At 49.2% G+C, this 14,678-nt stretch overlaps 1 protein-coding gene across 1 annotated transcript in view; it reads left to right on the top strand.

Moving 5' to 3' along the window:
- The window catches only part of LOC141172400 (sacsin-like), a 140,387-nt gene that overhangs the window by 76,958 nt on the left and 48,751 nt on the right, over positions 1-14,678 (top strand). Inside the window, exon 5 of the mRNA XM_073656557.1 lies at positions 5,378-5,489. Within this exon, the coding sequence (XP_073512658.1) occupies positions 5,378-5,489 (112 nt within the window). The remainder of the gene's footprint in view (positions 1-5,377; positions 5,490-14,678) is intronic.

Here is a 14,678-nt window from a genome sequence, read left to right as displayed (position 1 = left end):
GCCATTTAGTTATCACCTTTGCTTTATGGCAAGGTGCTCCATCATGCTGGAAAAGGCATTGTTGGGCGCCAAACTGCTCTTGGACGGTTGGGAGAAGTTGCTCTTGGAGGACATTCTGGTACCATTCTTTATTCATGGCTGTGTTTTTAGGCAAGACTCCGAGTGAGCCGATTCCCTTGGCTGAGAAGCAACCCCACACATGAATGGTTTCAGGATGCTTTACAGTTGGCATGAGACAAGACTGGTGGTAGCGCTCACCTCTTCTTCTCCGAATAAGCTGTTTTCCAGATGTCCCAAACAATCGAAAAGGGGATTCATCAGAGAAAATGACTTTGCCCCAGTCCTCAGCAGTCCACTCCCTGTACCTTTTGCAGAATATCGGTCGGTCCCTGATGTTTTTTCTGGAGAGAAGTGGCTTCTTTGCTGCACTCCTTGAAACCAGCCCTTGCTCAAAGAGTCTCCGCCTCACAGTGCGTGCAGAAGCACTCACACCAGCCTGCTGCCATTCCTGAGCAAGTTCGGCACTGCTGGTAGTCCGATCCCACAGCTGAAACAGTTTTAAGATACGGTCCTGGCGCTTGCTGGTCTTTCTTGGGTGCCCTGGAGCCTTTTTGACAACAATGGAAGCTCTCTCCTTGAAGTTCTTGATGATGCGATAGATTGTTGACTGAGGTGCAATCTTTGTAGCTGCGATACTCTTCTTTGTTAGGCCATTTTTGTGCAGTGCAATGATGGCTGCACGTGTTTCTTTAGAGATAACCATGGTTAACTGAAGAGAAACAATGATACCAAGAACCAGCCTCCTTTTAAAGTGTCCAGTGATGTCATTCTTACTTAATCATGACTGATCGCCAGCCCTGTCCTCATCAACACCCACACCTGTGTTAATGGATCAATCACTAAAACGATGTTAGCTGCTCCTTTTAAGGCAGGACTGCAATGATGCTGAAATGTGTTTTGGGGGTTAAAGTTCATTTTCTGGGCAAATATTGACTTTGCAAGTACAGTAATTGCTGTTAAGCTGATCACTCTTTGACATTCAGGAGTATATGCAAATTGCCATTACAAAAAATGAAGCAGTAAACTTTGGAAAAATTACTATTTGTCTCATTCTCAATACTTTTGGCCATGACTGTAGTACCTTAAAAGTACAGGTGTCTGCTTTGGGAGCTTTGTTTTCTTCCGATATTGCAGCTAATTATTGGATAGCACGATTTATGAAAGCTTCCTTTAGGTGTAGACCCATTATCAAAGCAAAATCCTCTCCCTGGGATTTGAATTTGGTCCTAGAGGCCTTAACTAATCCTCCCTTCGAGCCCCTAGATTTAGCCTCCCCAAAAATTATTCTCCTAAAAACAGCCCTGTTAGTGGTCCTGACTTCAGCCAGAAGAGTGAGTGACATACAGGCTCTTTCCATATGTCCGCCATTTACTCAGATTCTGGATGATAGGATTGTATTAAAACCTGACCCAGCCTTTCTTCCAAAAGTAGTCACTCGGTTCCATAGAACTCAGGAGGTAGTTCTCCCAACCTTTTGCTTTCCCCCCAAAAATCAAAAAGAGGAGAGGCTACGCACTTTAGACGTGTGGAGGTGCGTACTCAAATACCTACAGATTTCACGCAGTTTTAGGAAGGATAATTCCCTATTTATATGCCATCAGGGGGCTAGAAAGGGTTGTAAGGCCTCAAAGTCTACGATTGCAAGATGGATTAGAGAGGCCATATCCCTCGCCTACTCCTCAGGGAATAAGGAGGTTCCGGAGGGGTTGAGAGCTCATTCCACCAGAGCGATAGCAACCTCCTGGGCGGAGAAAACGGGGCTTTCCATCGAAGAGATATGTAAGGCTGCCACTTGGTCTTCTCCTTCTACCTTTTATAGGCATTATAGATTGGACTTGGGTGTCTCTGCTGATCTCACCTTTGGGAGAAGGGTGCTTCAAGTGGTGATCCCTCCCTAATTTCCTTTAGTCTCTGTAATTCTCTCGTGGTGCTGTCATGGGAGAACGAATAAAGCCTTAGTTACTTACTGGTAACGGGATTTTTCGAAGCCCATGACAGCACCCGTATATTCCCTCCCTTCACTAGTGTTTTGCACTCGCGTAGAGTTGGCTTTCCATTGTTTTGTGCACCTTTGGGGGAAGTTTGTGAAAGTAATGTACTTAATGTAATGATGTGTTTATTGTAACTAACCTTGGCGGTCCTCTTATGCACTGTTAACTAAACTGAGGCGAGAGAGAGGTGCCGCCCTTTTTAACCTGTAGGTTTCCTGTCCTTGATGGGCGGATCCGCTCTCTCGTGGTGCTGTCATGGGCTCCGAAAAATCCCGTTACCGGTAAGTAACTAAGGCTTTCATGACTATGAAAATTGTACATTCACACTGAAGGCATCAGAACTATGAATTAGCACATGTGGAATTATATACTTAACAAAAAATTGTGAAACAACTGAAAATATGTCTTATATTCTAGGTTCTTCAAAGTAGCCACCTTTTGCTTTGATGACTGCTTTGCACACTCTTGGCATTCTCTTGATGAGCTTCAAGAGGTAGTCACCGGAAATGGTCTTGCAACAATCTTGAAGGAGTTCCCAGAGATGCTTAGCACTTGTTGGCCCTTTTGCCTTCACTCTGCGGTGCAGCTCACCCCAAACCATCTCGATTGGGTTCAGGTCTGGTGACTGTGGAGGCCAGGTCATCTGGCGTAGCACCCCATCACTCTCCTTCTTGGTCAAATAGCCCTTACACAGTCTGGAGGTGTGTTTGGGGTCATTGTCCTGTTGAAGCATAAATGATGGTCCAACTAAACGCAAACCAGATGGAATAGCATGCCGCTGCAAGATGCTGTGGTACCCATGCTGGTTCAGTATGCCTTCAATTTTGAATAAATCCCCAACAGTGTCACCAGCTAAGCACCCTCACACCATAACACCTCCTCCTCCATGCGTCACGGTGGGAACCAGGCATGTAGAGTCCATCCATTCATCTTTTCTGCGTTGCACAAAGACGGTGGTTGGAACCAAAGATCTCAAATTTGGGCTCCTCAGACCAAAGCACAGATTTCCACTGGTCTAATGTCCATTCCTTGTGTTCTTTAGCCCAAACAAGTCTCTTCTGCTTGTTGCCTGTCCTTAGCAGTAGTTTCCTACCAGCTATTTTACCATGAAGGCCTGCTACACAAAGTCTGCTCTTAACAGTTATTGAAGAGATGTGTCTGCTGCTAGAACTCTGTGTGGTATTGACCTGGTCACTAATCTGAGCTGCTGTTAACCTGCGATTTCTGAGGCTGGTGACTCGGATAAACTTATCCTCAGAAGCGGAGGTGACTCTTGGTCTTCTTTCCTGGGGCGGTCCTCATGTGAGCCAGTTTCTTTGTAGCGCTTGATGGTTTTTGCAACTGCACTTGGGGACACTTTCAAAGTTTGCCCAATTTTTCTGACTGACTGACCTTCATTTCTTAAAGTAATAATGGCCACTCATTTTTCTTTACTTAGCAGCTTTTTTCTTGCCATAATACAAATTCTAACAGTCTATTCAGTAGGACTATCAGCTATGTATCCACCAGACTTCTGCACAACACAACTGATGGTCCCAACCCCATTTATGAGGCAAGAAATCCCACTTATTAAACCTAACAGGGCACACCTGTGAAGTGAAAACTGTTACAACTCTCCTGTTAGTTTTTTTTTAGTTTGCTGGTCACATGACCATTTTGCCTATTTAATCCGGCTCCGCCCTCCTGGTTTTGCTGGACTTCATTTGTATTTACTACTGTTGAGCTAGCTTGTTGCTCTGTTGCCGTTCTCTGTTAGTTTTGCTAGGTCTTCTGACCTCTATGCTTTTTGTTGTGTGTTTGTCTTTGACTGCTACTATTTTCTGCTAGGAGGTGTCCAACTTATCCCAGTCCCTAGATCTTGTAGGGATTCCTCCCCCACATCTATAGGTCTGCGTTCAGACTAGCCGAAGACTTTAGCGGGTCTGATCGCAGGATCAGGTTCCCCGTTACATCGTAGGGATCTAGTTTAGTGCTATTGTAGGGACAGATCTCCTGCCTTTCCTTAGTTTCTGTAGCAGATCATAACAAAAACCATTTCCAGTGACTACCTCTTGAAGCTTATCAAGAGAATGCCAAGAGTGTGCAAAGCAGTCATCAAAGCAAAAGGTGGCTACTTTGAAGAACCTAGAATATAAGACATATTTTCAGTTATTTCACACTTTTTTTGTTAAGTATATAATTCCACATGTGTTAGTTCATAGTTTTGATGCCTTCAGTGTGAATGTGCAATTTTAAAAGTCATGAAACTACAGAAAAATCTTTAAATGAGAAGGTGTGTCTAAACTTTCTGCCTGTACTGTATGTCAATAACAAAAAATGACAGTATTTGATTGAAAGATGTTTATTATTCCTTGGTTTTATATTTCAAATACATCTCAGCAAAATAACACTTAAAGATGCACTGCAACAATTTATTTTTGCTTATATGGTGCAGCATAAATAATTATTAAAGAGGTTTTTGTGTTTGGCATGTGTATAACCATTTTAGTTGATTTGCTATGTTTGGGTTATCTTCTATCTTGATTCCTTCTACCCCTCTGATATTGTTCACCTAATGCAGCCTATAGTCCCCAAAATGACAAAGTTTCATGACATTACTCTTGTTCCTATCCATTAGGAATAGAGCTCAATAGCTAGTGATACATTAGTGACAGAGCTGGTACACATCAGAATCTGTGTATCCTATGTGATGTATATACAGCAGTCTCTGTATATCTTATGTGTTATATACAGCAGTCTGTGCATCATGTGATGTATACTGCAGTCTCAGGATATCTTTTGTGATGTGTATAGATGTGTGTTTGACTCTGAAACGCTGCTTCCTTTCAGAGAAAAAATACTTATACTTTAAAAGCCACTGGGGACTAGACCAAGCCGCAAGGGAGACTAGTCGGACATGTGGGTCTCTGGTGGCTTCTCCCCTAGAGTGATGGGCTCTATACATGCACAAAGGGAGAAACCTGTCAGTCACTGGCGGCGGACAGTGCGAAGCTACCGGGGACCCACCTGTGCATTATATCTCCTAGATATGGGAGGGAGGGTCATGAAAGATAATTTGGTTGTCCTGCCCCATCCAGAGCTGCTCACTTCCGCATCATGAGGTTACAACACCACAAGCATGGCTGAGGCACATGAACAAGTCTCAAGCACATGTCCTGCCTACTAGATTAAGGCATGTGAACGATACCGGCCTATTGTTCACCCATCTCTTCAGTATTTGTGGGGTCGTAAGCCATTTAGATCTCCCTGAATTATTTTTTCTTATACTTTGCTGACCTAGAAATGTGTGCAGAAAGGATTCGGAAATATTTGTAATTTTTTTCCAGGAGCTAATACAGAACGCTGATGATGCTAAAGCCAGTGAAGTCATCTTTGTTTATGATGAAAGGGAATATGGGACCGATAATCTGTATACAATGGACCCGCATATCATCCAAGGTACATTGCCCATTCGCTAAAGGGTCCAATATAAACTCATCGCTCTCACCCACAAAGCTCTCCACAGTTCTGCACTGCCTTATATCTCCTCTCTCATCTCTATCGCCCTACACGTGCCCTACGTTCTACAAATGACCTAAGACCTCCGTCTCCAATACTTCTGTCGTGCTGCGCCAGTTCTCTGGAATGCTCTACCCCAGACGATCCGACTGATGCTTAGCCCCCACGTCTTCTTTTAAAACCCATCTCTTTAATCAAGCCTACTACCTCAACTACTCAGTAAACTAACTTTCCCCTGTTTCCTCCTTCTAAATATTATTCTGAATCTGCACCCTACTATTCATCTGTCTCCACACCCTCCATGCACACGATAACTGCACTCAATACTTGATTATTGCACTTAAGCATACTCGCTGATGACCGGATCATGCAGTCTTATATGAAAATCCCTACTTATTATAATTGCCTGACTTGAAATACCAAGCACTTTTCACCTATTGTGTCCACCCATTTCCTTGTAGACTATAGGCTTGCAAGCAGGGACCTCACTCCTGATGTAACTGTTTAAACTGAATTTATTGTCTGTACATGTCTCCGCTTAATTGTAAAGTGCTGTGAAATATGTTGGCACTATATAAATAAAATTATTATTATTTATTATAAGGTATTTTATTATAAGCAGTAGGAAATCTGAAAATGTCTTATAGACATCTGTCTGCCAAAAACAATGATTGGAGCATGGGAATAAATATCTGAAAGACAACTGCATTATAAGGAAACTGAAACGTCTTAATTTAGGATGACGACAACAGATAGGGAAGATGAGAATGTCTGTTGGTGTAAAAGGTTAATGAAGACTAACTTTATAATCTTTGTGAGTCGTCATATTGGTCAGAAATCTGTGTAAGTGCAGCTTAAATGTTTTAGAAGTTAGAAGATGAACAGGTTAGATACAAGTTGGTAGTTGGGGGTTATAACCTCTTGTTCAAAAGGGGGAAATATGGCAGAAAAGCAACATCAAATACTTTAGGTAGGTAGGTGAGTAGCGACAATTGGGAGGCTGGGTAAGGAAAGGGAATGAGATCCTAGTTAAAGGTAGTAGTGTGCGAATAGGGGAGAGGAGTCCAGAGTCCTCTTCTGGTATTGGGTGTGGTAGATCAGCTCACTTGGTTGCACATAGGGGTATACAGGAACACAGTCTCTTTAAATTCTTCCCAGATTTATTAGGCAGCATATATCATGGGAAGTAAAACAAACATGGCAAAAACAGGAAAACAAAACAAAGTTGTGATACCAAACTCAGTCCTTGTGGTAGCGGGGATCCACCTGCTCAGAGTCCAGCAAACACAGGGTTCAGATTAGCACAGAACACACATCTCCTGTCTGGAATTAGCCTCGCCAGATACACTTGTAACGGGGGGGCAGGGTGGTAGTCGGTGGCGAGTGGCATGTCAGTTTCAGTGTTTGGATCTTCACCCTGGCCCGCTACAGACAATGGGGACTCTGAGAATCCCTGGGTGTGTGTGTGCTGTGGTGGTTCTGTGGAGGGAGCCTCCATACTCACTTCTGACCCGCCGTACCGGGTGTCAACTCTTTTAGCCTTCAGAAGGAGGAGACGTGACAGTTTGATAAAAACCAAGTCCATTTTACTTGTCAAACAATCAGCATACAAAGGGTAGCAGGAATTACACTTATTCACTTCTGCACCAAACAGAGGCATGTTCTTGGCGGATACTGGCGACGGCACAAAACTTGTGGCAAACGTCACTGGCAATTCAGAGTTTAGGCAGAAGACCTCCATATTACTAATGCAGCGCCATCCAGGTCGATGTGTTTCACTGTGGAACTGCACTCAGATCAATCTTTCCTCGGGAACAGAAGTAAGGGAGCTTCTCCCACTATCTTCTTCCAATTCGTGCCCAGACCCCGCTGTCTCCGTCTATCTGACTGCAGCTCTCGGGCCTAACCAGCACTAGGGCTATTCCCATCACCTCTCTTAGAAAGGTTCCTCAAACGTCTCTTCCTCACTGTAGGTCCCCCAACTTGCTTGTGACGCGCCCCTGGGCCTGTCTCGCGCTGCGTTGCGCATGCGGGAGCCTACCCGGAGCCGGATCAGTGGAGGGTTGTAGTCTCGTGGCGGTGACCCGGTCCGTGCCCAGGGAGTCAAACTAGACGGCAGTCTATTAGTAGTAAATAGTTGATGACTACGCCACCCGTTGAGTGCAGCCAGGGAGCTGCTGCTGCAGGGCAGACCGCTGAGGCCGGTGGTAGGATTGTGCAGCGTGATAGTATAACCCCCAACGGGAGGGGTATGGCCTCAGGGCAGCCGACGTGGATGATGGGGGTAGCAGGAACCACTCAGAGACGGTACGGTGTAGTTCAGGGTCTTTACTGGTAACAACGATAGACCCTCCCGGAGTACTTGCTAGCAAACGGGGCCTGGTCAGTCTTTGAGCAGATGGGATCTCCCCTGGCCAGGCGTAGTTGTAGGCCTCACAAACTGACTGTACTCTTCTGGCTACCTTGCTAGAAGCTGATGTAAGTAGCCCACGTCCCTGAGTGTACCGTGTGGTGCTCACCCGTATGGCCGGTGACTCGGGGCCTTCTAATGGCTTCCGCTCCACGATGGCGGTGCTGGTCCCACGCGTGTGACCGTGCCTTCGGGCTTCTGGGCCAGAGGACCTGAAATCCCCTGCCTGATGGATTCTGCTGCTGGGTAGAAGTTAGTCCCCACAGCCTCGGACTCCGGGTGCGGTAAAGAATCTTCTTAGTCAGGGCGAGCGCTGCAGCTGCCAGCCCCTGACTCCTTGGAACTCTCCTGTTTCCTATGCTGCTTCTTGTCTCCACTCTCCTTGTCTGACTCACCCTGCCTCAGCCCCGGGTTTATACAGGGGAAGTTCTTCCCCTCCCAAGACTGGGCAGGAGGTGTGGCATGCACAGGATCCCTGACCAAAGGACCTCCCACCTGCTCTCAGACATAACATTACATTACTGTGGAAAACCAGACCCCTGGGGTGCCACATTCCCCCCTAGTGAAATTTAGTACTCCGGGACTAAACACATTTAGAAAAACATAACAAGGCAAAAACATTAATAATACAATAAGAAAACATATAAAGATGGTTACGGCGTGTCCGCAACCGGGTGCAGTCTCTGAAGAGAGCAAGGTGTCCATTTCACCAACACAGGGAGACGTAACCAGGTAGGGGTCTGTCCTACCCCGAGTCCTTAACAGTCTCTAGTCCATCCTGGGTTACGCTCCAACTATATACAAGGATTCCCGGTAAATCCACCAAGGTTTCCTAAAAACAACTGGAAACACAAAATTATACACAAGCAACAATACACAGATAAACATAAATAAAACTATTTTTACACTTCAAATTCTCCAGCGTGCGGGTAACTGGCCTCTAGTGGCCCTAGTGGACCTACGAAGCTGACTGTCTGGCCCTGAACTACAGGGTGTAGGAGCTGTCAAGGGTAAACTGGGCAGCTGTCTACCGGCTCTTTGTCTCACTAGGGGTACGGCAGGCTCACTATAAGCAGAGGGTTGATTCTCCTGTTCTACTCGTGTGGAGTCTTCTGCCTCCTGGACCGGCTGTTCTTCCAGCTCTACCCGTTGCTCCGTAGGTTCTTGGAATGATGGTTGGAGGAAGGTGAGTACGGGTACCACAACTGCACCATTGACTTGAGTCCAAGACCGAGGGAAGTCCCCGAGCACGGTACTAACCATATCTTCCCTTTCTCCCACGGGTCGATGGTCTTCTTGTTCCTCTTCAGGGTTCCTCAGTTGTTCGGGACACTTCTTCAGGTGGTCCCGGGATACAATGGCTGTGGTTTCCCCTCCGTCTTTACTGATGGTACAGACCTTTGGGTTCTCGTGGCTTGAGGGCAGTACGGTGTACGGGTCCTCCTCCCACTGGTCATCCAACTTGTGGAGCCGTCTTTTCCTCTTCAAGACCTGCTCTCCGGGTACCAGGGGAACAGCGGGAGCATACTGGTTGTAAGTCTTCTCTTGTCTTTCCCTAGCCTGACAGAGACTTCGCTCCACGCTCTCTTGTACTCTCCGGTACTGCTGCTGCCTCTCTGTGTCCCAGTCTGTTTCTGGTGAAGTGTCCTCGGGGGTCAGGACTCCCATTTCCAGGTCAACAGGTAACTTACCAGGTCTTGCCCTCATTAGGTAAGCCGGGGTACAGTTGGTGGAACCTACCGGGATGTGGTTGTATAGGTCCACCAGATCGGGCAACTTTTCAGGCCACAGACTGCGTTCTTCCAGGGGCAACGTTTTTAGAAGATCCATTACCACCTGGTTCATTTTTTCACAAAGTCCATTAGTCTGCGGATGGTAGGGTGTCGTCCTTATCTTCCGGCAGCCATACAGATTGCAGAATTCCTGAAAGACCTCCGCTTCAAAGGCAGGTCCCTGGTCCGTCAGCACTTGGTCCGGGTACCCGTGTGGACGGCAGAAGTGCTGCTGGAAGGCTCTAGCTGCTGTTTGAGCCGTTAAGTCCTTGACGGGGACGACAACCAAGAACCGGGAGTAATGATCCACGATGGTTAACGCGTAGACGTAGCCACTTCTGCTTGGGGTCAGTTTTACATGATCCAAGGCTACCAGTTCCAACGGTTGCCGGGTGACGATGGACTGCAGGGGAGTCTTCTGGCTGGCCCGGTCCTTCCTTCTCAGATTGCACGGGCCACAGTCTCTGCACCACTTCTCGATGGTTCCCCTCATGCCTACCCAGTGGAACCGCTCGCGCAGCAGGAACTCCAGCTTTTTCCACCCGAAGTGTCCAGCTCCGTCGTGGTATGCCTCCATCACCATGGCTGCGTCTCTTCGTGGCACCACTACTTGCCAGAGTAGTTCATGCGTCCGGGAGTTGACCATTCTGCGGCACAACTTCCCCTTGTAAAGGAATAGTCGACTCTTCTCCGCCCATAGTTGTTTGGCTTCCTCCGGAGCGTCTGGTTCAAGGCGAGCCTCCGGCCGAGTCAGCATCTCCTTCACCAGTCGGACGGCAGGGTCGCTGTCTTGCGTTTCCGCCCAGTTGTAGTGGGGTAAGGGGTTCAACGTAGCAGCCTGCTTACCCCTTACCCGGTGGGAATACTGGATAGTCCCATGACGGTGGAACGCAGGGAGTTCAACTTCTTCCAGTCCCTCCGGATCTTCTCCTTCGTCCGGCAGGTTGGGCATCCTGGACAGGGCATCCGCGTTAGTATTGGAGCGTCCTGCCCGGTATTTGATTGTGAACTCGTAGTTGGACAGACGGGCCATCCACCTCTGCTCCAGGGCACCGAGTCTTGCCGTGTCCAGGTGTGTCAGCGGGTTGTTATCCGTGTACACGGTGAACCGGGAAGAAGCGAGGTAATGCTTAAAGCGCTCAGTGATTGCCCATACTACGGCCAGGAACTCTAACTTAAATGAGCTGTAATTCTCGGGGTTCCTTTCGGTGGGTCGCAGTTTTCGGCTGGCGTAGGCGATTACTCGTTCCTTCCCCTGCTGGATCTGGGACAGTACGGCTCCTAGCCCGATGTTACTGGCGTCGGTGTAGAGGATAAAGGGCTGGCTATAATCCGGGTACGCCAGGATTTCGTCCCCCGTGAGGGCCATCTTCAGCTGGCGGAAGGACTCTTCTTCCAGCTCTTCCCATTTGAAGGACGGCTTCTGGTTCTTGGCCTTCCGGGACTGGCCTATCAGGAGGTCCTGCATAGGTGCTGCCTTTTTGGTGAAACCGGGAATAAACCTTCGGTAGTAGCCTACCAACCCGAGGAACTGCCGCACTTCTTTTACGCTGGAGGGGCTTGGCCATTCCTTAATTGCGGTGATTTTATCAGGGTCGGGAGCCACTCCGTCAGCGCTCACTACGTGTCCCAGGTACTGCACCTTTGGTTTCAGGAGGTGACACTTGGAGGGTTTCACCTTTAGGCCGTAACTCGCCAGAGCCTCGAACACTTCCGCCAGGTGTTTCAGGTGGTCCTCATACGTCTTGGAATATACGATGACATCGTCCAGGTACAACAGGACCGTCTCGAAGTTTCTGTGGCCCAGACAACACTCCATTAGGCGTTGGAAGGTTCCTGGTGCGTTGCAGAGTCCGAACGGCATGCAGGTGAACTCGCTAAGTCCCATCGGGGTGGTGAATGCGGTCTTCTCCCGGTCTGCCTCTGCTACAGGAACCTGCCAGTACCCGCTAGTGAGATCCAAGGTAGAGAAGAAGTTAGCAGATCTTAAAGCAGCCAATGACTCCTCTATCCTTGGTAAGGGGTACGCATCCTTGTGTGTGATACGGTTGATTTTCCGGTAATCTACACACATCCTCATGGTGTTGTCTTTCTTTTTGACTAAAACTAATGGGGCTGCCCAGGGGCTACAACTATCCCGGATTACCCCAGCCTCCTTCATGTCTCTAAGCATCCCCTTGGCGTGTTGGTAATGTGCAGGGGGTACGGGTCGATACCTCTCTTTTATGGGAGGATGATCTCCCGTGGGGATGCGATGTTCTACCCCCTTGACTCGCCCGAAGTCTAACGGGTGTTTACTAAACACTCTCTCATACTCTTGAACCACCCGATAGACTCCTTGTTTCTGATGTGAGGGAGTGGAATCAGTACCCAAATGTAGTTGCTGACACCAGTCCTCCATGTCTTTCTTAGAGCCGTTACCTTCCTCCGGGTGAGATGGAGGCAAGGGTTCCACAGATTGTATAGAATTTTGATTAGTGGTATATAATTTGGCTAGCGTGGCATACCGGGGCAGGTACACTTCCCTCTCCCCGATATTTATTATGCGAATGGGCACCCTCCCATGGCGTACATTGACCACCCCCCGTGCTGTCAAAATGGTGGGCCTACTGTCTGAGTAAACTGGTTCTACCATTGCCTGGTAATCTCTTCCTCTCAGACCAATAGCTGCCCGGCACCAAATCATCATTTCACTTTTTGGGGGCATGGCAATAGGAAAAGGGTCACACATTCTTACGCTACCAATCTCACCGCCGGAGAGTTCCACTTGTTGCCGTTGCATCAGTGCCCGGATCTCTTTCTGGAGCACCCGCTGCTCGCCGGAGCTGGCGTTCTTGGCAACCTGCTGTAAAAGGAAAATCACCTCTGCAAGACAATTTTCAATTACGTTAGTTCCTAGAGTTATTTTTGGGTGACTCTCATGTTTATCAATATCTACAATGATCAGTCCCTGTGCGGCCAGTTCGACTCTACCGATTTTGAGGGCCACCTCCTTAAATCCGATCTGTGGCACGGGCTGGCCATTGCTGGCGATGATACTCAAGTCGTCGTCAGGGTAGTGGGTAATATCCGAGTCATTCCAGTACTGCTTGAAGAGCACGTACGGGATGGTGGTGACCTGTGACCCGGTATCCAGTAGGGCACTCATGGGAATGCCATCCAGTACCACAGGCAAGACTGGACGTCCTCCCACATATCTGTCGCGCCAGTTCGATGGGCCTGGTGATCTTTTTCCTGGGGGTTGGCCCTCTACCCCAGGTTGTGCCCGTTTAAAGAACAGTACCTTTCCATATGTCCGGGTTGATTGCAGCGGCGGCAGATGGGTCGTCCGTCCTCGCTGTATCGGTCACTGGGTCTTCCTCTGGCCGGTGGGGTCCTCCTTGGTCGACGCCACGGGATGTCCTCCGGTCCGGATGCCAGCTGGATCTTCCCTGGGGTGGAAACCTGTAAAGACTGCACAGTTCGGGTTAGCGCAGCAACGCTCTTAGCTAGCTCTTGGACCTGATGGTGTAGGTCTGGAGCCGGGTCATTGTCCAAAGCCTGCGCATCAGCTCCCACAGGCCCTGCTGACAAGGGCGCCGCCTCCTGGTAGTAAGTGGTAGTGGGGCGTCTGTGGGTCACAACGCCACCTGGTGCCGGTTCTCGGAGCACCCGGATGGCTCTGTCCTTGAACTGTGCAAAGTCCAGATGGGGATCCTGTAAGGCCATTGCCCGCAACTGGGTTCGGTGGGCATTGCAATATAAACCCTCTATAAATTGTTCAGTCAACAGCCTGTCCTCGTTTCCCACCCCATCAGGGTCGGTCTGCTTTATGGCCCTCAGGGCCTCTTGTAGGTTTAGTGCATAGTCCCTTATACTCTCATGCGCTCGCTGCTTGCACCCGTAGAATCTAAGCTTAATCTCGGCTGAGGTGCGGGTATCAAAGGTGTCCTTCAGCCGGGTTAGTATCCCTGCGACAGTCTTCCTCCCAGGTGGCCAGGATTTTACTTCCCTTTTGGCTGCCCCGGTTAGTTGGGCCACCAGGATGCTCACTTTTTGCTCTTCTGTGAGGGGGTACACCTGGAAGAGGCTATCCAGCTTTTCTCTAAAGTCATGCAGGGTATGTGACTCCCCTGAGTACTGGGGTAGCCAAGCTGCTCCCGGGATATAGGGCATGGTGAAGGGCATAACTGCAGCAGCGGTAGCGCTGGCGGGGGTTGGGGCAGTGAAGCTCTCCTCCGTATCCGACATCTTCCTCCCCCCTAGTGGACCGTGGCCTACCTTGCGATGATCCTCTTCCGTAGGCCGCGGCTCCGCAGTGGATCGTCAGGGTTGAGGACCTTCCGTCGCGCTCCTGTGACGTCGGCGTCTGCTGGGCTCCTTCCAGGACCTTACGCAACGTCTGGACGTGAGGCGGGGCTTCAGTTCTCGCGCGCTTTCGGAGTCCACGCCCCTCTTCTTCCCGCGCGGCGTCCCCAAGATGGCGTCCAACGGCGGGAAAACTCCACGGATGGCGGGAAGAAGGCCGAAGATGGCGCCGGATGGCGGGAAACTTCACCGATGGCGGGAAGAAGGTAGAAGATGGCGCCGGATGGCGGGAAACCTCCACGGATAGCGGGAATCTTCACCACTGGTAAGTTTGAACAGTCTTTGCTTTTCAGGCACGCAGTACCCGGTGGTTGCGGGCATGAAATCCTGCCGACTACGCCAAAGTTGACGCGCCCCTGGGCCTGTCTCGCGCTGCGTTGCGCATGCGGGAGCCTACCCGGAGCCGGATCAGTGGAGGGTTGTAGTCTCGTGGCGGTGACCCGGTCCGTGCCCAGGGAGTCAAACTAGACGGCAGTCTATTAGTAGTAAATAGTTGATGACTACGCCACCCGTTGAGTGCAGCCAGGGAGCTGCTGCTGCAGGGCAGACCGCTGAGGCCGGTGGTAGGATTGTGCAGCGTGATAGTATAACCCCCAACGG

This window comes from Phyllobates terribilis, unplaced genomic scaffold (genome assembly GCF_046119375.1).
Source record: "Phyllobates terribilis strain yellow unplaced genomic scaffold, ASM4611937v1 Scaffold_12__6_contigs__length_324123572, whole genome shotgun sequence".
Lineage (NCBI taxonomy): Eukaryota > Metazoa > Chordata > Amphibia > Anura > Dendrobatidae > Phyllobates > Phyllobates terribilis.
The sequence above is the reverse complement of the archived record's forward strand: the minus strand, read 5'-3'. Positions and strand labels throughout refer to the sequence as shown.